The sequence below is a fragment of the Sebastes fasciatus genome, chromosome 12, assembly GCF_043250625.1.
Source record: "Sebastes fasciatus isolate fSebFas1 chromosome 12, fSebFas1.pri, whole genome shotgun sequence".
Classification (NCBI taxonomy): Eukaryota; Metazoa; Chordata; class Actinopteri; order Perciformes; family Sebastidae; genus Sebastes; species Sebastes fasciatus.
The window spans coordinates 16,293,506-16,321,165 of NC_133806.1; the positions used below are offsets into that span (position 1 = coordinate 16,293,506).

At 42.4% G+C, this 27,660-nt stretch overlaps 1 protein-coding gene across 3 annotated transcripts in view; it reads right to left on the reverse strand.

Moving 5' to 3' along the window:
* Positions 1–26,948, reverse strand: part of kcnn3 (potassium intermediate/small conductance calcium-activated channel, subfamily N, member 3) — a 59,867-nt gene extending 32,919 nt beyond the window's left edge. The window contains exons 1-3 of one of the 3 annotated variants that reach the window (XM_074653573.1): positions 26,370–26,948; positions 24,650–25,779; positions 9,707–9,802 (exon numbers count right to left, since the gene is read on the reverse strand). In XM_074653573.1, coding sequence (XP_074509674.1) covers positions 9,707–9,802; positions 24,650–25,750 — 1,197 coding nt within the window. In that variant the 5' untranslated portion in view covers positions 25,751–25,779; positions 26,370–26,948. Of the gene's footprint in view, positions 1–9,706; positions 9,803–11,718; positions 11,763–24,649; positions 25,780–26,362 lie in introns of those variants that run through there. The other 2 variants (XM_074653572.1, XM_074653574.1) reach the window with 2 other exon arrangements.
* Positions 26,949–27,660: the final 712 nt, after the last annotated feature.

Genomic DNA, 27,660 nt, shown 5'->3' on the forward strand with positions numbered 1-27,660 from the left:
ACAATTACATTTTTGCCTTTCAAGTCTGAATTCCCTGCAAGTTTAAGAGATAAAATGGATCCTTTCATTCAGTTTCTTGTTGTTGGGAATGCAGAAATGTGTGTGTGTGTGTGTGTGTGTGTGTGTGTGTGTGTGTGTGTGTGTGTGTGTGTGTGTGTGTGTATGCGTGTGTGTGTGAAAAAATGAAGAGAAGACCATTGGTGAGCTGGCAGATTAGTGAGTCACGCAATAAACCAGAACATCAAATGCATGAACACGCATGCACGGACGTCCCTGGATGCTACATGAAACACACGGAAGATACATTTTTAAGCAAACATTTAGCCTGGTTTTGGCCCTATGAATCATTTATGTTTCTGATTAGCCAAAGGGCCACTTTGAAACTGTGGTTTATAATAACTGCTGTGTTTAGAGTGTTTTTCTTGGTTCATCTTTCGCTTAGACAAATGATACTTTCAATCCTCAATCTCCATTATTCCTGACCCATCTCATTCACCCGGGTACAATGTTAACTCAAACTAATGGCGTGTGGTTGCACAGATTGGATGGTCAATCACAGCTCTCTCAAAACATCTCCTGAGCTCATGGCGGTGATAACAATCTCTGCTCAAATTCTAATAATATCTGTACGACAATAGTCTCCATCTCTCTTAGCTGTTGTCTAAACACATGCAGTAACAAAGAGTCAGTGAAGCAATCTCACAAAGACGCACAAAAAGCAAGTTTACAAACTGTAAAAAATAAAATAAACACATTGTCAAGTGCGGTGATGAAACCACGATTATAAAATTACTAGGGCTGTCAATCGATTAAGGTATTTAATTGCGATTAATCGCATGATTGTCCATAGTTAATCGCGATTAATCGAAAATGTATCACACATCTTTTATCTGTTGAAAATGTACCTTAAAGGGAGATTTGTCAAGTGTTTAATACTCAACATAGGAGTGGACAAATATGCTGCTTAATGCAAATGTATGTATATATTTATTATTGGAAATCAATTAACAACACAAAACAATGACAAATATTATCTAGAAACCCTCACAGGTACTGCATCTAGCATAAAAAACATGCTCAGATCATAACATGGCAAACTCAAGCCCAACAGGCAACAACAGCTGTCAGTGTGTCAGTGTGCTGACTTGACTATGACTTGTCCCAAACTGAATGTGATTATCATAAAGTGGGCATGTCTGTAAAGGGGAGACTCGTTGGTACCCATAGAACCCGTTTTCATTCACATATCTTGAGGTCAGAGGTCAAAGGACCCCTTTGAAAATGGCCATGCAAGTTTTTCCTCGCCAAAATTTTGCGCAAGTTTGGAGCATTATTTAGCCTCCGACAAGTATGACATGGTTGGTACCAGTGGATTCCTTAGGATTTCTAGTTTCATAGGATGCCAGTACAACTGCTACCACCTAAAAATTGCAAGTTTCGTTGATTCATTAAAGAAATGAATGGTGTTAAAACTAATTTGCGTTAATGCATTATTATCATGTTAACTTGACAGCCCTAAAAATGACATGATACTGATTTATGTTGATGTAGCACTTTTAAGGAGTTACTGTGGTCAAGATCTGATCATTTGTATCTATTTCACTCTTATTCAGTCAATTCATTTCAATGAGCAGAACAGTGTCCAGTGACCCGGGCAGCAGGGCATAAAAAGTTTCCTCCTTAAACCTTTTCTTGCCTGAATATTACTTGCAAGGCAATTCTCAAATAGATTCCTAAGGTAGGTACAATCCCAAATGATTTGTTATAGTCCAGCAGGAATATGGTACTGTTACCATGGTAACAATGGTCAAGTTACTACAATCTTGACTGTAATGACAATGGTTCTTTCTCTCTCTTGTTAATGTTTCTATTATGTGGTCATTAAAATTGTATGCAGAGAAAAAAGTATGTTTTCTTTAGTGTATAATCACCTGAAAATAAGAATCATTGTGTTTTCGTTACCTAAGAATGAGCCGTTTATATCCACATACAGAGTCTGCCATGTTTCTGCAGTAGCCCAGGATGGCTTGGGCCAGAATTGATAACGTTACTCGCCGCTGATCTCTCTCTCTTGCTTCACCACTCACTTCCCTTGTACACACACACTCTAAGCACTGGCTCTGCTCCAAATGACCTACGTTACTCTTACAACAACTGGCTCTAGAGAGGGCCATTCCCGCCACCGTAGCTGTCCTACACGCTTGGCACACGGGAGAGGCTTCAGTTGGTTGCAATCTCAACCACACCGCTATACCATCATATCCTACACACTGTTCATTTAAGGACAAAATCTGATTTATCTGAAAGAGCACGGATTTAGCATTTTCCTCCTATAACATCGTCCCACTCATGATGAACAGTTAAAAAAAAAAAAAGGTTAAAAATCGGAACCAGAGATATCAGGATTTTTTCATACGTTATTCAAAACCTGGCACCTACATTACCCACAATGCAACTTGACAGTCCACAGTTCAGTCAGAGATTTGGGTGTGTTATGCTAGTAGCGGCTAATGTAGCCTTGAGGCTCAAGCAGAGATGAGCGGCGGTCTAGTAAACTCACTTCTTTATACTAGCCCGAAATTTCTTTGGGGGGGGAGGTTTGAAACTTGTATTCTTCCGACCCAACAGACGCAGACTCAAATGACATCACCTGAGGCAGACTTCATGCCTGTAAACAGAGGATGTGTAAAATCAGAGTTCCCCTTTAAGGACAATCTGAGTTAAACCTGTGCAGCTCTTTGTTTTCAAAAGAAATCTTAAAATAGCTACTAACAAAAACAAATCTTTAAGATGCTTTAATGCATCTCTGTACAGCACACATCTGAACTGTGCAGAAGTGCATTTGTGGATGTGTAGGGACAACCTGTTAAATTATTAATTCTAAACTGCTTTCAGATGAAATGTCAGAACTTTTTCACCGAGCCAGAGCCAGCGGGGTCTGATGGCCACTTGCAGTCCAATCCTGTGCTTTTATGCAAATTGCACAACAGAGCTGTAAATACCAGCCGACACACAAATAACCACCTGAACAAGCACTTGAGAACTGTACATTTTTGCTAAAGGTTTAAGATATTACCAGGACAAAAAAGGTTTATGTCTCCACAGAGGAAAAGGAAGGAACGAGTACATTCTTAGAAAAGTACACAGCGTTTGTCTGATACTATCAGCATTTCAGTAATGTGTATGTCTTATTGTAATATCAGCACTTGGATTAGTGTATGGTATGGTATGGTACAGCTATATGCTGATGATCAAAATGTAGTTTTATTAAATAGTTGGAAGAATATTTGGGATATTTGTTGGATCAATGAAGAAAATTCCCATTTTGAAACGCTATAACATCTATAATTAATTTCTCAGAATTGTTTTGAATATAATTGTAAATAATTGTAACTGAATCCTCAAAATTTAGATAATCTTTGTACAGGTAATGTGTTAAAGGGTCTCAAACCCACTTGTGCCAAAACACTGATAAAATCTAATAAGTAATATATGATGATGAGATGGTATCTGAGGGATAATGAGTTTTTGATCCCGTCAGAACCCCAGCTGCATTTTGTACAAGTTCAAGGAGGATTCTTGGGATTAGTTTGCTCAAAGATGTGTGCGAGAACAACCGAGAGAACATGACAGACTTCATCAAATTTAGTAAAATGTTTGAACATGACTGATAACTGTGAAAATCTAACATTTAGGTATTTCAACAGCAAATATCTCACTGTCAAAGGATTTACAGAAGTTGGCAATGTGCTAATTTTGCTCCACTGATTTAAAGGTACAGTGTGTAGGATTTGGCCGTATCTAGTTGTGTGGTTGCAGATTGCAACCAACTGAGTACCCCTCCGCTCACTCCTCCCTTTCCAAGACTGCGGTGACGTGAGCCGCCGAGTGCAAAACCATGGTAACGCCGTTCGCCTCGCTCAGAGGCCGTCCTTACCATAATAACACTAGTTTAGGAGCAGAGGAAGTCAGACAGCGGCTGGCGGTAACCACGGTTTTGCACTCTGCAGCTCACGTTACTGTAGTTTCACAAGCATGTCGGAGAACTACGGTGGCCTTCAGGTAACGTAAAAACGCAAAAGGCTCTCTCTAGAGCCAGTGTTTGGTTTGTCCGTTTTGGGCTACTGTAGAAACATGGCAGAGCAACATGGCAGACTCCATGAAGAGGACCCGCTCCCTATGTAGATATGAAGGGCTCATTCTAACGCTTCTTAGTTTCAGGTGATTATACACTAATGAAAACATAGTTCTGAATATTATATTCCATTTCTGCTAGTAGATTCCCCAAAATGTTACACACTGTTCCTTTAATCCAAACATGTTACAACAGCAGCATTTTTTTTGTCCAAGTTTGCATGTGTTTACATTTTTGGCTCAGATGACAAAGCACAGCAAACAACTACAATGTTCTCTCTCCGAATTAACATTTCTCATTTCAGCTCTCTTGTCATTTTTCACTGTAACAAAAACCTTTAAATTAGACTTACTTTTGCTACTCGTTCATGTCGGTTACAGCATGCTCCCATTTGCTTTATATAGGCAATAATTATCTTTCCTTCATAACAAGATATTACTCGAAACAGTTAAGAAGAACTCAAATTCTTTTTTTTTGATGGTAGTGAATAAGAGAGACATTTGTAATCTGTGATGATTACCAATGAATTCGGTCTAGATTGATTGTTTTTTCCTTATTCCATGCTGAGCACAATTGATTTGAGCTGTCCCCTGACAGATTAGAAGAGATGGTGAAGATGAAGAGAGAGCAGAATAAGTAGAGAAACATCCAAAAGAGGAAGGCAGACAGAGAGGAAAGATGCGAGAGATGAATGAAAAGTGGACGTGGAAGATAAAAGGCAAAAAAAAAAAACAGACAGTGAAGGTTTTTACAGGGTGAGAAAAGCAGGCGAGTGTTAAAGTAAAGGGTAAAATAGGTGAGAGGCTGAATGCTGAGTAACAAGACAGGAGAGGAGTCAGGAAGAAAGGATGAGAAACTCAACAACAAAATTGAATTGAGGTCCGGTGGAGGAGAAGGGAGACCGATCTAATCTGATAATGAGGAAGAAGCAGGAGAAAGAAAGAAAAAAGAAAGAAAAAGAGAAGCACACTGATGGTGGTAAACAAAAAGTACTGTGAGATAAAAGACATGAGGAGGGAGAGAGAAATGGAGATCAATGTGAGTGAGAGAAAGGTGGTATAAATGCCAGCTAAAGCCGATAACATCATTCTGATCTCTAGCGTCTCTGCCTCTCCAACCTTCTGTGCAAATGTATACGTTCACGTGTGTGTGTGTGTGCATGTAATATCCTGTTACATGCAGGGCAAAATGCTCCAGCAGAGTGTGTCGTAATCTGTGAATGAGATCTTTATTGAACAATGCCTTTCATTTCGCACAGCATTACTTCTCCTGGTGTGCATCCGTGTGTGTTTGAAGCATCCAACAATAAATAGCAGAGACAAACTGGCACTTCTTATGCTGCTCATGTAGCCTATATAAGCAAACAGGCTTGGCACCAGCAGGCAGGTACTGAATAATGAAATTAACATGCATGTAATGAAACATGTATATGGTTTCAGGAGTAGCCTATATACATATATGGAAGCATGCACTCTAGGGATGCTGCACACGGTCACTGACAGAGCCAGGCAACACGTTTCCAACGGTGAAGACCGACTGGCAGCAAATAATCGCGCAACACCGCCTCCGCGACTTTTGTAACTTTGCGAACTAGCTACAATAGCAAGCAGCTTACCAGTTAGCAAACCAGTGGGCAACCTGCGGGTCTGAATAGTGAAGCCAATGAGGAAGTGCCTTAAACTTGCATTCTTTCTAACAGCCAGCAGGGGGCGACTCCTCTGGTTGTAAAAAGAAGTCTGATTGTATAGAAGTCAATGAGAAAATGAGCCTCAAAAATACCTCAGTAAACATTGTAAACATGAGTTTATGGTCTCAATTGCTAGTTTCAAGTCTTCCTCAATACAGCATGATGTTCATTTATGATGTTCAAATTAAAAGGTGTTATAAAATGTCAATATTGTGTTTAGAGGTTTTTTCGGCTGTCACCAGGAAGCGAAACATTTTTGACTGTAGATCATTCCCATTTTATCCAGTAACAGTTTAAAAGGATAGGCTAATTCCAGTTTAGGCTTCTACAACTCAGCTTTTTTCCCCATTCCTATTGGTAATTATATTGTTGTATTTACAGTTAATTGCTAAAGATAAATAGATATTTGGAAGGGACGCAAAAAGAAACTGTAAAATGTATCAAACGTCCTGTTTCAACCAAACACCGTCCTGTTGTGCATTGAGGAATTATTACCAGCATTTCAGGTGGGCTCAACTTCGGTGTTACCTAAAGGGATTGAAACCTGATTATCTGAATGCAATGTCACTGTGTTCCCAGAATTCAGCAATTTCCGTGAGCACAGAGTTATCGTGACCAACAGAAATGATGGCCAAAACTACAAAAATAATACTCAAGCTGTCATAAACTAGGAATATCCTTTAAAGCTGTCTGCTGCCGTAGGGTACAAATGCTCCTAAATCATCACCATCCTCACTCAAGTTATTATCAAAAGTGATTTGGGGTTCAATCCCAACACCACCTCCCCCACCTTCCCTCCCATACCGCCAACTTCATTTAATCAAATGCAACGATTTGTCAAAGATATTAACAGAAGGTCATTTTTTCTCTCCGTCAGCCTTACAGTATCAATCCTTTCTTCTCGGTATTAGCGTGCCCGTCACGTGTGACAGCCACAGTGTGCGTGGGAGGATGACTGACTCCGTATGTGACTGTGACATCAAACTGTGAGCAGAAACGAGGGTTCTCTTTTATCAATGAATGCTTAAGCATAAACGCAAACACACAGATCGCTGTGAATCCTAATACACAGCGGCTGCCTATTACAGACTAATGGCCAGTCTATCAGCCCATGTGTATGACAGCAGTGAATAAGCAACGGCCATCTACTTATCGATTGACAGACGGAGGGCCTGAACCTCAGAGCAGAATGCATCAGAATCTCCATCACAGACCTGCTGCAACTGTAATAGACATTTCCAGCAACATCCAAGCTGTGATGTAATGAAAAAAAGTCACAGCATTAAACTAATATGTGGTGAGATGGATGAGTGTTGCTCCGTGGTTTAGCTGGTGGGAGTAATAGCTGGTGTGGGGGCACTCATTGGGTCTGATTCCTGCAAGGCTTCCATAAATAGTCAATGTGCATCGATTGCAAATGGCTTCAGATGAAAACCCCGGCTAAATGACCGTGGTACCATTATATTAGTGAAATGACAAACAGCAAAACAGATATCAAGAAGCATGAAAGCATTTCTGATTGATTGTTTCAGCCTTACAAGAGGTGGTGTGTTTGTGTGCGTTGCGCGTGTGTTTGTATGTTTGCGTGTCGATTCATCTATTGAATGACAGGGTTGTTATTGGCCGAGTGTATATTTAACATTCGGTGAGTATCTACTCGATGCAAAGCCATGCAGTCTGTTTCGTCGATCCCACTAAGACCCTCATTAAAGTCATTAATTGGCTGGAGCCGACACACACCTGGGTCCCTTGGTCTATCTCAGGAGCCTGAGGGATGACAACATAATGTGTACACTGTGGACGGAGCTCACATGTGTTTATCTGCTTTAAAATATTTGAAGAAAACCATTCCTAAACAAAAAGGCGAAGGCATTAAAGACGTAGTCACTATCTTGGGAAGAGTGCTTTCTTGCCGAGAGTTAGATGTAAAGATTGATGCCACTCTCATATCTGTCCACTAGATATATGAAGCTGCAACCAGCAGTTGGTTAGCTTAGCTTAGCATACAGACTGTAAACAAGGGGAAACAGCTAGCCTGGCTCTGTTCAAAGGCAACAATGTCTTCCCACCAGCGTCTCTAAAGCTCACTAATGAGCGAAAAGTTGTGGTTTTACAGAGCATAAACTAGGCCTATTTCTTGGCCAGACGCAGTGATTTCTTGTCTTGAAATAGTCCTGCACATAACCCTTTGTAAAACCACAAGTTGTTGCTCTGACACATTAACTATACTATACTTTCTAGCACACCAACTTTTTGTACAGATTAAACCAGGGGTTCTCAAACTTTTTGGGATCCCTTACAGGGGTGAACATTTTCCAAGCACACCGATTATGCATAATTCTTACGACCATTTGTACTCTTAGATGCCATTACATACATATTATTTGTATTCTAAAACTTTTCAACCTAAATACTTTAGACCTGTTTCATAGGAAACAGAAACACATTTCAATTTGAACCATGTTAAGATAACATGAGATATTCCTTTATTGGTCCCACAGCGGGGAAATAAGCAATGTTACTGAATGCTATTTCCACTTACTTTAAACAGAGGGTGATTTTATACAAAATGCATTTGGACTCAACTTGACAGCCTATATAGCCCACATTTCAAGTAATTGATCTTCAAAAGCTTTCAGAAAATGAACAGTAGCAAGGCATAGTCCTAATAAATCCAGAATATATCATGTCAAAATAAATAAAAATGAAGGATCTACTGTCTGGACTTGTTCAGTGCTGCTGGTGTTTGTTATTTACGTGACAACGCATGAACGCAGCACATACAGTTACAGCCAGTCTAGCTAGCAAAGGATGGAGGACGTTAAACAAAATTTGTCATCAGGGAAGTTAAAAACTACCGAAAACCTTTCAGGGAAATCAACGATATCTGTACTTGCTCGGGGCATCCTGGCAACCATCGAACAGAGGACGACAGCGCTGAAGCCACAGTGGATGCTATCCTCTTCCTCATGACAAACACCAATAAACCACGATGGTTGGATTATGTACAAAGTACAAATATAAGACTTGACAATTGTCAATGGTATGACTCAAATTGTATTATTTATAAATGCTGATAACCTTGCATAGGTGACTGTGTTTGTAAAAACAAACTACATAAAACAATGTCTTTTGACGTTCACATAGACTAATGTTCCCCACATGTGTGTGAAGCCTAATATACAAGCTGTAACCATGGTAACAATTTGCATGACAGAGTAAAAAATTTTTTTAAAAAAGTGCTTCAGTTTACAACATTAACTGCGTCGGGCTCAGACAAAAAAAACCAGAATGCCTGTCTGGTTCGGGTCGGGCTCGGTTACTACGGTGAAGGACGCGGGACGGGTTTGGAAGGGAATATGCGGCCCGAACCGCTCTCTACTCACAATCATATCAGAGTTTCTATTGGCCCAAAGCTAATGTGGGTGGGAGTTATGGACACAAATTCTCATTTTATTGGCACAAATGGTCCCCATCTGAAGATATGCACTTTTTAATGATGCAGCACAATGTTATAATTCATAGCAAATTGTATCGCGGACCCCCTGACAGAGTGCCACGGACCCCTGGGGGTCCCTGGACCCCACTTTGAGAATCACTGGATTGTACAAACAAAATATAATGTGTTAATTAGTGAGCTTTACAGGTGCTGGTAGGCAGATGATGTTGCACTTAGAATGATCCCCCCTGCTTCCAGTCCTTATGCTGAGCTAAGATAATCACCACCCAGCTCTAGCTCAACACTTAACTCACAGACATGAGAGTATTGATCTTTAAAGTCTCAGCAAAGCTATGGCTACTAAAGCTACCAAAAATGTTGAACACCTGCTTGTGAGTTAGTTTGTGTCAGTGTGCATACAGGTATATCTGTGCATGTGTTTTACCTGAACTTCCCGTGCATGGTAGGCTATGATGAGTCCCAGCAGGATGACTGTGGACAGGCTGATCAGACACTTCAGGGCCAGAGAATACATGGAGCTCTGTAGAGAGAAAATAGACACATCCTTAGGAACATGCAGCACAAGCATAATACAAAATGCAGGTGGATTATGCCATGATGGTGGTTTTAATACTCAGAGTACAATGACAACAAAAATATCTATCACACACTCATGATAGTCCACATTCTGTCACAAGTCTGGTTCAACTTGGAGAGAGTCCCAGATGTCACATCGTGTCCTTTGTCACTCCTCTGCTAAAAAGGTTTGTGTACCACAGCGGTACTGCCTCAGCATAGACAATAAGAACCAACATTTACAAAGCAGGACTTTCAAAGGCTGAGCAGAAGTAGAATGAAAGTATTCCACCCGTCAATATCCCTGCAGCCGAGCTTTAAATCCTCTGCTTGTCTGGTTTCATAGGGCTTATAATCAATGCACTGGGGAACTTCCGATCAATACAACTCATAGCACTTCAGTGGCTTCTTTAACCCCCTCACCTCACACACTCAGAGCACAGCAGAGAGTTATCATACGCATGTGTACACACATATAGGCCAAACACATCCACACAAGAGCACGAGAAACACACAACTGCACACAGTTATCTACGTTAAGAAACACACATCCTATAGCAAAAGGAAAATGTGTATTATATTGTTTTTGTAAGGTGTTCTCTAGTGAGTTCATATGTTCATTTCAGAATATATTTTCATTGGTAAGAGCATGTTTGGTCATGTGTGAACTAAATGTTCATGTGGGAATGAATGAATGAATGATTTCAGGTGCCATAACATCATCAGAAAGGAAATGAAGCCTGAGCACCAGGTATCACGACTTCTACAAGATGTTAAAGCTGCAGTGGGTAGAATTGGAGCAAATATGATTTTAGAAAGTTATTTTTATTAAACGGTTAATATATCCTGACAGTAGTGCATGAGACATGTAATCTGAAAAATAATGATGTGCCTCTGTGTCCTCCAGTGTCCTGTGATGTCCTCTGGTGCTCCTAACGGCATCTGCAAGATTTCACAGACCGGAGGAAAACAACCAATCAGAGCCAAGCTGGAGCCTGCCGTCTCTGAGCAGCTGTCAATCACTCACAAACTCTGATCAAACGGTCAAACTAGGCAGCGCTGATCAAATATGAATCAATATTCTGTTACTGTAATGCCTATTTCTCGCCTCAAATGTTTTCAGAAACATCTTGTAGTGTACTGTTTAGCTGTAAAATGAGAAAGTTTGTGACCCGGTAGCCATGTTGAGATCAGTTGAGGAAATACCAAGCATCGCCCACCAGCTGGAGCACACTTTCTTATTTTACAGCTGTGGTTGGTCGGCACTCCAGATACCCAAATGTATATTATGTGTTTTTCATGATATGTTCCCTCTAAGTACAGAGAGTAGGGCCGCTAGCATGGCTGTCAACTCAATCTTGGTTTTCATTATCATTTATTCTATTTTATCACGATGATAGCCTTCCAAAAAGTCAAGTAAAGTCAATTTGAATAACATATGACACCTTTTATCCTATAGATCCTTCATCTGGATAATGAAAAACTCCAAAATAAAAAATTTGACAAGCCAAGTCATTTTCTCAGACAGCAGGTCACTGTAGTTTTTAGCTAACGTTACTCAAACAGGACGAGGAGGTCATTTGTTGGGGACTATTTTCAGCGGCGTATTAATAATTGGTGAGCAACTACAGCAAGGCATGAAAGAACACAGTGCAACAGCGTGGGGCTCATTGACGTGTTAGTTAATAGTTATTGGATAACAATGGAGCTCTGTGGCACAGAGGAATAGGATAAATCCGGCTTTGGCTGCACAGGCAATACTCGTTAGTTTCATGGCTGGTGTGTGAGTTAACAGGGATTGGACCCAAATGCAGACAGTAGAGGAGGCAGAAGGATGAATTCAGTAGCTTATTGGAGAAACAAGAGTATGGATGGGCTTACAGGCATCAAGAGTTTAAGTGAGGTGGTGGATCCGGCAAACAGGTAGCAGGAAACTGCATTGCAACAATTACGAACTGACAGGAACAAAGGAACTGGGCTGGTATTTGGATCTAATCAGAGGGAAGCAGGTGAAGGGGCGGACAGGAAGGCCAGGCGGAGCAGATGAGGGAAGTGGAAGCAGGTGTGTAGGTGGGTGTGGCAGTCAGGTGATGGGGAGAGAAGGGAAAGTCCGAGGACATCTGGTGTGTGGAAGGAATATGGCAATGGAGGGAAATGGAGAATGTGGCTGAAGAGGAGGGACAGAGGAACAAACTGAGACAGTTGATATGATCAATTCATTGCTGGTTTTGGTCTTTTCATGGGATTTGTTGATAATAAGAAAAAAAAGTAGGAAAGAGAATTAATATTTGTCATCATAAAAAAGGATGAATTAGAGTCAGTTCGGCTTTTACCAGAAATTGGATTTTGTCGTAGTTCACCAGGTTTCAGATGTCATTTCTTAATTTCTAATTGAGTATTTTAGTGTCAATATTCTGTTTCAAAAGCTTTTTCTAATTTCAAATGTGTTATTCTGCACACAGATGCACAATGTCAGGTCAAATAAAACAGTTGGAGTTACTAATTGTCAAGCTTTAGAAATAAAACTAGCTGCATTCTTTGGTTTCTAAAAGCTACACTCGCTTAATTGATTAATTTCTACATCAGATCAAGGACTATGTTTTGAACTGCAGAATATATTACGCAAAAAACCCAAAGTGCATTCATTCTCGAGATCACCAAGGTCACGTGACAAACACAACAACCGGCTGTCCTCGTCAAGAGAAAAGCGTAGCGACCTCAAACCTGCAGCATCTCAAATCAGATATTTGTGCTGTTAAGCATTCATCGCCAAACACTCTCTTAATCTGAGTGTGTACTCTGAGTTTAGACACATTACTCAGCCTTTCCTTTATGACATTATTAAGCAGAATCTACATTGCATTTGGGGTTCATGAATATATATTGCAAGTCAGCCTCCTGGAAAATAGTGTGTTAGTGTGTTACTGTGTCTATTTAGGGACTCTGTAGATGCTTCATGGTCTTAATGGTATTAATTCAACATCACACAAACACTCAGAAACACACACACACACACACACACACACACACACACACACAGTCTAGTTTGTTAATCCTCACTAACACCCTCCGTTGAGTATTCCTTTTTCCCATAACTATTAAAATCTGAGGATTGAAAATTGGAACGCTGCTGCTGGCCACCAGCCCGCTGTGACCCGCGAGAGACTTTGGCCAATCACAAAGAGAGCGTTCCTATTGAGCGTTCCTATTGGCTGTGCTCCGGCTGGTGGGCGGTGCTTGGTATTCCCTGAACTGATCTCAACATGGCTGCTGCTCAGAGACGGCAGGCTCCAGCTCGGCTCCGATTGGTTGTTTTCCTCTGGTCTGTGAAATCTTGCAGATGCCATCAGGAGCACTGGAGGACACCGGAGGACACAGAGGCACATGATTCTTTTTCAGATTACCTGTCTCATGCACTACTGTCAGGATATGGTGACCAATTTATAAAAATACGTTTTCGATCATATTTGCCTCATTTCTGCCCACCGCAGCTTTAACACAATTCATGTTGTTTTCACAGAAAATATGCAGTTAATTAACACGCTTATAAAATACTTACATTTTCTTTACATACAAGCTTACTCAATACCAAAATTATGGATCTTCCTTGTCTTATTAACTAATGCTTAGAAATGAAAATCTAATTTTCAAAACCTTAAATATAGAATAGAGCCGCTACTTCTGCAACAACAGCAGCAGCTCAAATGCTTTACTGAAACAGCTGGTAGGCATCTTTGAATGAACAGATCATTGAAAAATTGATAAATATCTAATTTACTGTTAGTTGTGTAAAATAGACTGCCAGGGGTGGATAAAGCAAGGCAAGCGTCTCTATCAAAGGTGCACAGCAATAGATGACATAAGGTGTGATGAAGATGATGATTAGAACAGGACTGTGCCTTCTGCACCTTATTACTGTATTTGTGTATTTTATTTTCACACATTTGGAACCAAAGGCCATGTATGTTGGATTTTTTGTTGATCACTGGATTTCATGTTGCTAATACAGCTTTTACTGTAGTAATACTGTCACTTTTTATTGTTTTCTACTTTGCATTCTATTAAGTAAAGACAACTCATTCACTTTTAGATGGTATGTTGCCAGAAATGCACACATTCAGCACTCAACCAAACATGTAGAGTGGTTTACAGCAAAAGGAAACTGAATTATAAACACAATGGATTCATATGGATGTCTACTGTATGCAGGTAGAACTGAAAACATGAAAAGTAATGCCGTTTTTGTAATGCCATCAACTGTGAGCTATTTGAAAGTCATTGTGTCATGATTGACTAGATGTTCCTCTTGGATAGAAAACATGTGCTTGTGTTTTGAAAGAATGATTTGATATCGAGTCAGGTTTGCCGTGTTTTGATAGAGTTAGTGTATGTAGAGAAAGTTCTACGAAAATTAACTATTTGTCTAATTGTGTGATGTATGAAATGAAAAAGTATCTTAAGTATAGGGAAATGCTTGTAAGCAATTGTAAAAAAAACTGGAAACAATACAAATACTTATAAATGCTTCAAATTCAGTTTCTAGTTACATACAGTATTTCTGCCCATACACTGCACAACACTGGGAAAATACCATCCAGCTTTGGCTCTGCACTGATTTCTCTATCTAAGCTCTAGCTGTCTTTTGGTCTTTATTTGCTCGCACTCCTTCCCTGTCTTGGTCCGTCTCTCCGCTGCTAACATCTCATTTGTACTCACTGAAGCGAACTAGGTGCAAAGGAAGCCAACATTGTTGTGCTAATGAGTAAAATGCAGACTTGTATGCACACACAGTCACACTGATGAGCTGAAATGTGATTTGCTTGGGGTTAACTTCCCCCCTCTCTCTCTCTCTTTCTCTGATTTACCTCCAGCTGTCTGTTTTCTCAGTTCTGCCCATCACCTTGTCAGGAGCATTTTGTTTCCGCCTGTTTCCATTTACACTTACTCTGCCTATATAGTGAATGATTCGACTGTGACGGAGACGTATGTGCATACATACTTGCCTTCTGTTCATTTAATTTTTTTTATATAGCATGACCACTGAGAATTCTTGATGTTAATTGGCTGGCAAGGGTCCATTAGTTTCTAGTAACTGGACATAAACTCTAGATAAAGACAGCAACAATGAGGCTTAAGGTTTGCTCATACTTCAACAGGGACGTTGACAGCTGCAGACCTGCATGTGGACAGCAGATGCACACACGCTTCTATGCACACAACAATCTGTGATATTAGAAAAGAAGACGGCGACCTCACGACAGCAAGAAGAGGAAAACCTTACATAAAATTTGACATCATTCAGACCTTCACGGCGAGGAGGATGCAACAAGGATGAATTTTGTTTTTTAACTTAAAAAGCTTTGAAATTGTTATGTTTGTGTAAAGGGCTACATTTCGGGAAGTTCAAAAATACACCTACCAACACCTCTGATAGGGCTTTTCCATTAGCACTTTTGGCCACGCTGAGTCAAACCATGGCACACTGATTTGTGTTTCCATTACCAGTTTTAGTACTCTAATTTGTGCCGAGCCGAGCCGTGCCCGAAATGGACCTCCTCTGGATTCCGCTCGATGTCGGATGGGCATCGTCATCATTCAGGGATGATTAAGCGTTACCACTCAGTGACAATTCAGCGGCATGTTTAAAAAGCCTCCACTAACATGGCCAGACGTAACAGAAACTTCAGTCTCAACTGCGTCTCAAAAAAGAAAAGAGAATGGCAGGCTCTTTGTCTGTGAATGAAACACAAACCCTGCCTGCTGTTTGGAGCAAGAAGACCGTGCAGGATGACTTGGCTGGCTCAACAAGGAATAAGAAGGTCTTGCTAGACATTGCAGGCAAGCTGGAGGGGATGGGCATCCGGCGCACGTTTGTGGAGTGCCGAGAGAAAATTAAAAAACTACGACAACAGTACAAAACACCAAAAAAGTACAATAACACCAGCAGGGCAGATGTAAAGACATTTCGTTGGTTCAACAGAATGGACGCGGTGCTAGGAGAGAAGCCTTCAACAAACGAAGGTAGAAGGATACACTGATGTAGCTCACTGATTAACAACAAGTTGTGGTTTCACAGGTGGGGGTTACATGCAGGACTATCTTTTGGCCAGATGACTTCTGTCCTTATAAAAACAACAATATGTGATTTTTATGGGCAGTGACAAGTTTACTGGTGAACTAGTTTAACTAGTTCTTGATGACCAGCAGGCGAGCAGATGACCTTCCCGGAATCTTGTCGTCACAGGGAGGTTGCCAGGCAACCAGCAGTGTACAGGTACAAGCACACAGGTGTACCTAATCAAATCAATGAAGGCTGAATTGTATTGTGCATGCTGGTTCACTGTCACGCAGTCACAGTTTACATGGACAAAGGCATAATTGATGTTATTAATAACACCTGTGCTTTTCCCACTATGACAAGTCTAAATGTCTGGTGTGAAAAAGGCTTCGTGCTGGGAAGACGGACAAACTGTTGTTCATCAAGAAACAGCATAACAAGGTGCAACTCCTTTTAAAACCACAAAAAATAGCTGCATAGTAATATTAATAACCACGCAAATGTAATATTAAATCAGTGTGTTGTCGTGATTCAGGACAATCCAAATTAACAAACAACAGGAGAAAGAAAAAGGGAAGACTTGAATTAATGTTAGCTTGAAGTTGGTGGCCTCCTGTGTACAACCATATAACTTTGCATGCGTGTGCACGTGTTATATGTGTGTGTGTAAGAGTGTGTTTTTTCCTCCTTCTTTTTGTCCAGCTGTGTGTAAGTGTGTGATTAGTGTGTATTGATCAATGGCTTGCTGGACAGCATGCAGAGATAATGAGCTTTTTGAGCTTCTTTAGTTCAATCAGCAGTCACTCTCTCTCACACACACACACACCTACAGTGGAAACCGCTTATAGTGATCAGAGTTACAACTGCATTTATGGATCATAAAGCTAGAGATAGAATCATACAAATGCTGTTTAAATAATTCACTTATAGAAATAAAGTAGTCCGCTTACAGTGCTAATTTTTGGTCTTTTCATACATGACAACATATGGAAAAAACAAACAAACTACAGTACTTTACTTTATTCTGACGCAAAGAGTAGAGAAGCAAAGAGACGAAACTCCAGTGTTTTTTTGACAACAGTCGTTGGACTGAAATCCCTTATTATATTTAAAAGATTTTAATGTTCAACACAGGCCATTTCGGTAGAGTATGACAACAGAATAGAAATAATATTGTTTCACTTTTGTACAGCACTTTTTTACTAGCGTCCGGTAGTCACTTTCAGTCCAAAATGGTGGAAGCGTAGCTTTGCTGCTGGGTGCTGACGTTGCTATTTGACGAACAATTGACTTTCAATTCTTGCCTGACGCTGGTGCTGCGTGCACATTGAAATCATGACAGGAAGAAGGAAGTTATTTCCTCTCAATGGAAAATGTAGTCTCCTCAAATTATGACAAACAAAAAAGAGCCTGCAGCAGCGAAACTTCATGGCTGCTAGTGATGGAGACATAAAACGAATGTGCACGGGCAAAGCACCTGTGGTTGAAGCTGCCCTTGAAACAGCTGAAGCCGTGTTTGAAGCAGCTGTACTGTATTTTGAAACAAATTAAAATTCAGTGAATAGCAAAGCTGTCCAATTCATTACTTTATATTCATGTAATAAATATCCAAATATCAATTAGATGGTAATCTGCATGAGAATTAAAGAAAAACAAAAGAATTTGGTTATAATAATCATCAGCTGATAGTGATAAATTTGACCTGGACAGACGTGATCACTGTAAAAGGTTCACATTTACACACACACACACTAAACCAGGAAGTATCTAGATGAGGGTTTTCCCCAATTGTCCCCACCTCACCTTTATTGACACAGATGGGAGAGCAAATACACGTTACTTACCAACCCATTATTCATGTAGTGATGAGTCGCTCGCTACATGTGCTGATAATGCCTACGAAGGAGTGTGTGTAGGTGTGTGTGTAGGTGTGTGTGAGCGTGTTGTAATGAGTTAGCCTTGGGGGTCTCTCCCTGTCAGAGCGATGCCGTCTTGCAATCAGTCTCCAGGGAAACAGGCAGTAGACAGAGGAGCCATGTCACCTTACCAGGATAAACACACACACATACACACACACACCACACACACACACACACACACACACACACACACTAGCAGGTGCATCCATGAGAACTAATATGACAGAGCTGAGTACATAAACTCTATAGGTGTGTATACACAGAGGAGACAACGTATAAGGACGTGAATGTTTACGTTGCCGATGGATGATGCAAGTTGTAACACGCCCATGTCTACCGACACACTCACACATGGAGAGAAGTAGCCTAGGCTTGTTAAACTGAAAGAAATGAGCATATTTGTACCTGTTAGTAGCAAGACCTGTGGGATCTACCGTCCCTTAGAAGCCTGTGATCTAAAGATGAAGGGAGTGGAGTGGAGGAAAAGAGAGGAGGAGGAGGAGGAGGAGGAGGAGGAGGAAGAGATGGCTGATAGCTCCTTTAGAGAATATGGTGGCAGTTGGTGAGTTTAATTCCCTGATGATCTTCGTGTACTGTCTGAAAAGCGGCATGCAGCCACTGTCAGTGAAAGGTCTGGAGAAAGGTCTCCCACTAAATGTCTGAGAGAAATGTCATAGATAGGGGGGCGAGGGTGGGGAGGGAGAGACCGAGGAAGCGCAGGGGGAATGTGGGAGATGTTGTAAGCGTGTTGAGATGGCAATGACCCCCCCTTGGGGAAATGGAGACGTATTTAATACTCACCAGGGGAGGAACATAAACACTCCCCGTAAGTGAGAAGAAGGAAGGAAGGAAAGGGAGAATGGAAGCGAGCGCTGCTGCTAATCTGTGAAATCGTCGATGCTCGCGGTGAGAATTAAGTGGGCACACATGAGTCTCACGCACACAACGCCCAGCCTGTACGTGGAGGTGTCAAGTGTGTGTATTGACAGTGTGACAGGGGAAGCTGACAGCAGCTGTGCGTTCCCTCAGAATAGCCATATTACATTGCAGGCCTGAAATGTGGCGTGGAGTTGGGGCCCCCGCAGAGCCACAGGGGCCTTTGTGAAATGATCTATTGATCTGACAGGTCCCAGATGTCCTCAGTTATTCTCAGATATACACATGTCACACAGGGATTCCCTCCCCTTTAACCTGGTCCTAATAAAATCAATAATAGAAGCTCATAAAAGTGTTTTTAAGAGGAAGTGTCTTCACACCGCTTTGAACATTTGAAGTGTCAAGGTCCTGGGTCGCTGGCAGACTGGTGACACTGAGGCCAGAAAATACAGTGTGACACTCTGAAGATGTACAGTATAGAGACTCTCAAAACATGCCTCTAGATAAGTTATGGTCTTGGATGCTTTTTGCAGGAAAACTCACAATTCTGCCTGCAGAGCAAAATTAACTTATTTCACATTCATGAATTATTTCATCATCCAATATTCTCTCTGCATAATCCATCGTGGCTCAACAACTGTGATTAGACTTTTACAGTACAGGAATTTACTGCCACTGCCTGGAGCGCTGAATATCATGGGTGGATGAAGTATTCAGATGCTTTAGTTGAGTAGAAATTACCACAAAATTACTCCTCTGAGAATTGATTAGTTGTTTAATAGACAGATCTGTAAAATCTGCTTTTCTCCACAATGAATCGCACCACTTTAAAGCTTGTGTTTACCAGAGATGTGCTCATATGTTTCTTGGAAATAAGTCATTCAGCATGAAAAAGCATAAATCTACATCTATCTACTATGCGAAATCTGAGTTGACTGTGACCATAACGACCGATTAGTCGACTAATATATAGTTTATACTGATGCATCAATGTGTACGTTTTGTTGTGACTGAGGAGGAGCTAATTTTAACTACTTTATATCCCATTAGGTTTATAATCTATAACTCTTAGGTCTGGGCGATATAGCCTTCTATCACAATAAAGGTAATCTCATAGCTTGATAACGATATATATCACGATATAGCATGTTGTCTGGTAATTCAATAAATAAATAGTCTATATGAAATAACCACATGGTGAAGCCAAGAAGATTAGCAGTTGCCAGGGTGCATTTAAAATCTTAAATGTGAAAAGTAACTTGTAACTATAGCAGCCCCCCAAAAGTTCAATATTAACATGTGAAATGTAATGAAGTAGAAGTCTAGAGTATCATGAATCCTCAAAAGTGCAGTACTTAAATCTGCAGTAAGCAGAATATTTTTGGCATCATTGAGCAAAAATTCCATAACAACCTTTCAGCATATTGTAATTCAAGTGATCTGAGAGAAAATTAGACTTCTGCACCTCATCATGGCTCTGTTTTCAGGTTTAAAAAAAAAAATCGAACCTGTGACGGGAGACTTTGGCCAATCAAAGGTCATTTCAGAGAGAGAGAGCGTTCCTATTGGCTGATTATTCAACACAGGCAGCTGTCAATCACTCGCAAACTCCGATCAAACGGTCGAACTAGGCAGCGCTGATCAAATATGAATTAATATTCTGTTATTTTAATGCCTATTTCTTGCCTCAAATGTTTTCAGAAACATTGGCCAATCACAGGAGTGTTCCTATTGAGCGCTGGTGGGCTGTGTTTGGTATTTCCTCAACTGATCTCAACATGGCTGCCGGGTCACAAACTTTCTAATTTTACAGCTAAACAGTACACTACAAGATGTTTCTGAAAACATTTGAGGAGAGAAATAGGCATTACAGTAACAGAATATTGATTCATAATTGATCAGTGCTGCCTAGTTTGACTGTTTTATCTGAGTTCACGAGTGATTGACAGCTGCTCAGAGACGGCAGGCTCCAGCTCGGCTCTGATTGTTTGTTTTCCTCCGGTCTGTGAAATCTTGCAGATGCCATTAGGAGCACCGGAGGACATCACAGGAAAAATCATATTTAAATCATATTTGCTCCAATCCAACCCACTGCTGCTTTAAGTAAATGTACTTAGATACTTTCCAGCACTGCTGAATATACAGATATAAGAGCAGCTTTTATCTGCATGATCTCAAATGTGGCCTTGATCATGGACTTGGAGTTAGACATAGTAATAACTGCAGATTGAGGCAGTAATACAATGAATGGCACATCTCAGCTACAGTATGTGCTGCTGACAGGGTTGGAAATCTGTCTCTACACATGAATATACACATGCTTACTCACTATACCCACAGTCACGAACACCATGTCCTACACTGTTAACCTCTCTCCCTTTATCCTTCCTAACAGGCACACAAACACTCAAACACACACCACCATCCAACCCACCCGGTTTAGTTCCATTCGTATTCTTCATCTCTATTTTTGGGACTATGATAGAGCAGCTGGTTTGGTAGAAACAGACACAGACAGACACACATACACACACATGCACACACATGTACAGTGACATTTAGTTTACTGCGATTGTATATGTATATACATATATATGTATACATGTGTATTTTCAATAATGAAAAATGACACCTCATTTAAGCTCTCACACTACCTCTCACCATGCACACAATATAGCACCTCTGAAAGGCAGCATCCATTTCCAATGTGCGAGTTAGTACGGTGGACACTGCATGTGTGGGTGAGTGATTACCAATAATCAATAGAAGAAATCATTCAAGGCCTCCCAACTAGACTGGTTTAAAGCACTGCATGAACCTCTCCGCGTCTCTCTCTGTGCCGTCCTCCCATCCGTCTCCTTTTCCGTTCTCTCTTTCATCCTCACAATCTCGATATCCATTTTTCACAACAACCAGCAGGCTTCTTTCCACCTCAATTATCTAAGTGAGGGCTTGAACTGTCTGATGGAACTCCAGTATCTGTTGGAGTCAAACCAAAATCTGCAAACCATAAAAAAGAAAGAAATATATAACTTGGCACTCGGCATGTAAAAAATGGATTTTGATCAGGTTTTGCTGGAGCGTCCTTAACTCTCAACCCTGACAGGAAATATGAGGTGAGAAGATATTTATATACTCTTCTTCCTCAACTCTGTTCTACACTAGATACCTTAAATGACCCGTTTGTAACAATTAGAGGGATCTATTGGCAGAAATTGATATAATATTAATAAGTACATTTTTTTAGTGTATAATCACCTGAAACTAAGAATCATTGTGTTTTCGTTACCTTAGAATGAGCCGTTTATATCTACATATGGAGCGGGTCCTCTTCACGGCATATGCCATGTTTCAACAGTAGCCCAGAACGGACAAACCAAACTCTGTTAACTTTTCCTGCTTGGGCCGGAGTCAATAACGTTACTCACTCCTGTCGCCGCCGCTCTCTCTCTCTTGCTTCACCACTCAGTTCCAACATACACACACACTCTTAAGCACGGGCTCTGCTCCAAATAGCTCTAGAGAGGTGCCAATCACGTTTTTGCGTCGGCCACCGTAGCTCTCCAACACGCTTGGCACAAGGGAGAGCCTTCAGTTGATTGCAATCTCCTCACCTCATCACTAGATACCGCCAGACCCTACACCCAGGACCTTTAAAGATGCTAAATGCAAGATTATTGCCTCTGCACGGCTCTCAACTTGGCGACGGCTGAGCTGGCGGCTGACAGCACTAACAGTGAAAACGCTTCCGCAGCGGCGCCGTCGGTTGGGAAGGCGTTATCAGCTGTAACCGCCTTATGAGAGCAGTGCAGAGTGGTGGCAGTGAGCTAGCCAGTGGGGCACACTCACATGCACTAAAAGGCTTGCCTGGCGATGTCAACAAAGCGTGGAGAAGCTTGGATTGCAACAGAGGGAAAGTGACTTCATTCTCTGCTCAGGTAAACATTCTTCCTCTATATCTTTACATAGCAAATAGTTGTTTCTGCTATATCTCTCTCTGGATATCTAACAGAGCGACTTTAATGAACACAAATTAACCAATATAGAGTGACAGCACTGGCAAACACAGTGGCCGCCCTGCTCGGGTTCACAGCTGTCCATCAATTCCTATTGACGGACGATGTTGCCTGACTCATATGAGGACTGTATTGGTTGTAGCTTAAGAACCTAAATCAGGCTTTTCATTATCGCCTTTCCTTTTTTCCTCTTCTTCTACAGCCTTTCATTTCTCGCCCAGCCGCTTCTCTCTTCCGATCACACTCCCCCAGTTTGACGCCCACTGGAAGAGCAGTGGAGCAGAGGGAGAGAGAAAGTGAGGGGGGAAAGAAAGAAAGCAGGATAAAAAGAGACAGGCGTGGAGTTGAAAATGAAAAGAGAGCATAAAAAGTGTCCGCCGTCTCCTTCAGGGAGGAGAATAGGTCGACAGAAAGGAAGAAAAGAGACGAGGAGGGCTTGAGAGGGAGAAACTCCGACCATGAATTTTCATTAATAAAAAGACATAGCCTTTAAAACTGGTTTTCAAAAAGTAATGAGTGGGAGACGAGAGGCGAGGAGTGAAAGAAGCAAAGACACAGCCAGCAAAACGGAACAGGATGATTTTTCTAGCAATGACAGTAACAGAGAGAGAGAGACCAGGTATCAACAAACAGAAATAGACAGAGATAGAGATGATGGACACACCCAGCTGGCCTATTCTAATAGGCTACCTGTAAAGCTGTGCTCTCACATGAGCCGACACCCTCCTGCACATGACCAGTGATCCATGTATGACAAGCTGCCTAAGTGGAAGTAATGTTTCCATCTTATTAGTTAAAGAAAAACCAAACCTCTGTGACATGTCGACTGAAAGACGGGATGTGCACGCGCGCACGCACACACACACACACACACACACACACACACACACACACACACACACACACACACACACACACACACACACACACACACACACACACACACACACACACACACACACACACACACACACACACACACACACACACACACACACACACACACACACACACTACCAAAATAAACAGACAATAGCAGCCAGGGGCAGATTCAGCTTATTACACTCCCCATTACACAGACAAATGAGATCCTGGCTTCCTGCTGATAATCTGCCCCCCCCTCCATGTCCTTTGCATTGTTGTATTACATCACCCAGAAGCAGCCACTGTCAAACCTGGTCATAACAGTACACAAGCCAACAACATGGGCATGGTGCTGGTCAGACTTAGTGGGAATGAGGTGATTAAGTGGTGAATGCTGATTCTAATTATCTGGCCAATAACCCGACGTGCACCATTTAACATCCCCGGTTCGAATATGGCGTGTGACCTCTGTTTCATTTAATTTCCATGTCACTTTTAGTGGCTAGAATTAATATAAAGGCAACAATTACCCAAAATGAGCCAAATTGAACCATGGAGAGTCCAACTACAACCATAAAGACAGCCTGGTGTGAGATTTGTGGACTGTTTATGTGCCGAGGTTACTGTGGTGCAATCTACCAATTTATTATTGCACTTCCATAAAGTTGGGAGACTTGTGAGTGGCAGATTTAACACGTAATGGTCAAAATCGTAGCAGCAGAGGCTGAGATGTCCCAACTTTTAGTCGTTAGTAATAGTCAAAGTCCAATAACACTGGATCCTACACTTCCCATAATGCACCTTGTCTTTCATTAGACCCTACCTGCCTGGTAATGACTATGACAAACTCCACACCCTCAGTTTGTAACACAGGCTTTCTTCTATAAATTCGTAGTCTCCAAGCCCAAGCCGAGACAACCCCGATGACATCACGATGACATCATCAGGGTTATTTTCTCCTGCTGAGCCACAGAAGACATTATACAACTGTGGTCACACTAACCATGACTAGTAAAGGAATTTTTAGGTGTAAAATCAGTGGAGTGCGCCTTTAAGTATCACATGGTCTGTCCTCTCACCTTGGTGTACACGCCCCACGACAGCTCCGTCTCTATCACCATGACGACGATGCCAAACATCCCGAAGATGAGGGCATAGTCGCTCAGCCTCTTCCTCTTCTCGAACAGCGCCCTGCGATGCCCCAGTTTATAGCCAATGTTCTGGTTCTTCCGTTTGGAGGCCTTGGAGGTGCTGCCCCTGGCCCCGGTGCCCACCGCGCTGACCGCGCCCTGCCTGCTGACCCTCCCGGGCTGCACCGGCCTGTTCTCCACCAGCGCGTGGTTCTGGTGGTAGATGGACATCTGGTTGGAAGTGGAGTCACTGATGTCATAGCCTGCTCTGGGGTACGGCGAATCTTCTTTGGATGAAATCACAATCTCTGGAGGGCTCTGGATTAGGGGTTGATTGGTAGAGGACTGGGCCCCAGAGGAGGTAGGAGGGGCTTCTCGCTGTCGGTCGTGCCCCCCAGCTGCCGTTGCCCCGGCAACAGCTGAAACGCCGCCCTCTTTGGTTTCGCTGCCGCTCTCTGATTCGATGAGGTTTCTGCGGGAGGCGCTGAGGCGGCTCAGGGGCTTCATGACCCCGCCTGTGTACTTACAGGAGCTCATGGCGATCTCCGTGAAGGGGTTACTGTCCCTGCGGTGAACCAGAGGGCTGGCCTGTCTGTGTTTGCATCCCCTCTCTCTCTCCCTGTCCCTGTCACGCTCTCTGTCCCGCTCCCGCTCCATGGAGGGCGAGTGGGAGGAGTAATAAAGGGCGTTGTAGACCGGCGAGTTGTCCCCGCTCAGGCTGTGCTGCGAGCCCAGGCAGGAGGAGAGCGGGGTGCTGGTGGGGTGCAGGGCGTTGGGGATGGACGGGGGCAGAGGCTGGGCTCCGGAGGACGAAAGGGGCAACTTGGGGAGCGACGTCGGTGGCAAGTTGGGCGTGGTGGAGGATGGGGACGGGGTGCTGCCATTTAGACGGTCGAGGCTCGATCCTCCCATGTGGTTGGAATGGTTTGAGCCTGGCTGGCTGCCAGTGGTGGAGGGATGGGATATACTGCCCAGGGGAAGGAGGAAGCGCTGGTCCTCGTCCTCGCTCCCTCCTAGCAGAGCCATGCTCAGAGAGGGGGGAGGCTCCATGGTGGTCACGGCTGTGGCCACGCACCTGTCTACACAGACAAAAACAAGAGAAGAGAAGATCCGTAAAGACTATTTATCATGACGGTAGCAATGCAGACAGTAACAGACAGAGAGCGAGTGAGTGGCTGGAGGGAGGCGTGGGTGAGCGTTGTGATGGGTAACGGTTAGTTAAAACAAATGAGGGTGAAGACTGAACTCATAAAGCTGAGGATGTGTGACAAAGAGGGGCAGCGGAGTGGAGAAGTGGCCATAATTGGGGAATATGTGGACTCCTTGAGTCACATTTGAGTCAGCTGCCCAGTCAGCGCCCTCTCGCTCTCTATGTTTCCCAGGGTGCTCTCTCCTTAATTCTCTCACATCCCACAATCCAATGCAATAAAATGTCATGCACAGATGTTAGCCAGAAGGATGGTGTTGATCCTCTGGCTAACCCTAACCATGGATTTCAAGCTTAAAAAGGATTCCACATTGATATAGCAGGAGAAGTGACTGTGACTGTTAACCATAAGTTGGCTGCATGTGATTGATCCAAAACAATAACCTACTTTCAGTATATGATATAACCAGACACCTTGCAGTCCCCTCCTCCTCCCAGTTTGTTTCTCTACCTACCTCCTACCTCTTCTCTCTCTCAGTCCCTGCTGTCCCCCAGGTTGGGTTGTGTTGAATCACTGGCTGGATGAAAATAGACCTCCACACTTTTTCTTTTTCATGTTGTCACGGCCATCCATCCCATCATCCTTTACGCTTCGCCTCCTTTCATGCAGGTCCCTCCACAGGTCCCTCAGCTCGTCTCTCTATATTTGTGCGTCGCTCCTCCAAACACACAGATGTTTCCTCCGTCTCCTCCTCCTCTCCTTACTTGATACGATCAGTTTGTTTCCCTCTCAGCTGATCTCTCGACGGTGCCCATTTCGATCCCAGTCAGTGACAATCGACTCGAGATGAAGAGGAATAATCCATAGTTAGCTGGATTAACCTGTGGCTGCGCGTCCAAAAATGTGCAGCGACATGAAACCTGCAAAAAACAACAACAACCCTGCAAAGCTGGATGTCAACTATAACATGTCATGAGATGGAGCAGTGAAGTCTGTGATTTAATATGTGGCTCCACCGACTTGCACTCCTCAGTCCACACAGCTCACTGTCTCTCCGGATCTGTCTCTCACTCTCTCCTCCAACTTCTCTCCCTCTTTCTCCGCCTCCAGACCTGCCGTTCATTCCCATTGGACGGAATCACAGGAGCGCAATACGCGCTGGAAACAGGTGGCAGGGGTTTGTGGGATGTATAGGCGCCAAGTAAATGTCTCATTTATTAGTACCAAGGCTATTTGGGGGTTATTTTTTTACTGTAGCGTCAGAAAACATGTGATCCATTTGGTATTTGTAACTGCTGCTTCTATAATAAAGACTATATAGGCCTATCTTGGTCGTAAAAGGACGCTGGAACTGGCACCTCAATGACAAAAACACATTAAAGGTGCAGCGCATAGAATTTGGGGGGCAAATATTAATATATGTTATTTTCATAAAATGGTCACTATATCCTGACAGTATAGTGCATTAGACTGGTGATCTGAAAAAAAAATCATGTGCCTCTGTGTCCTCAGGTGCATCTGCAAGATTTCACAGACCCGGAGGAAATCAACCAATCAGAGCCGAGCTGGAGCCTTGCCGTCTCTGAGCAGCTGTCAATCACTCGAGAACTCTGCTCAAATGCGCTGATCAAATATGAATCAATATTCTGTTACTGTAATGCCTATTTCTCGCCTCAAATGTTTTCAGAAACATCTCGTAGTGCACCGTTTAGCTGTAAAATGAGAATTACAGGAGCGCAATACTCGCTGGAAACAGGTGGCAGGGGTTTGTAGGATGTATAGGCGCCAAACAAATATCTCATTTATTAGTAC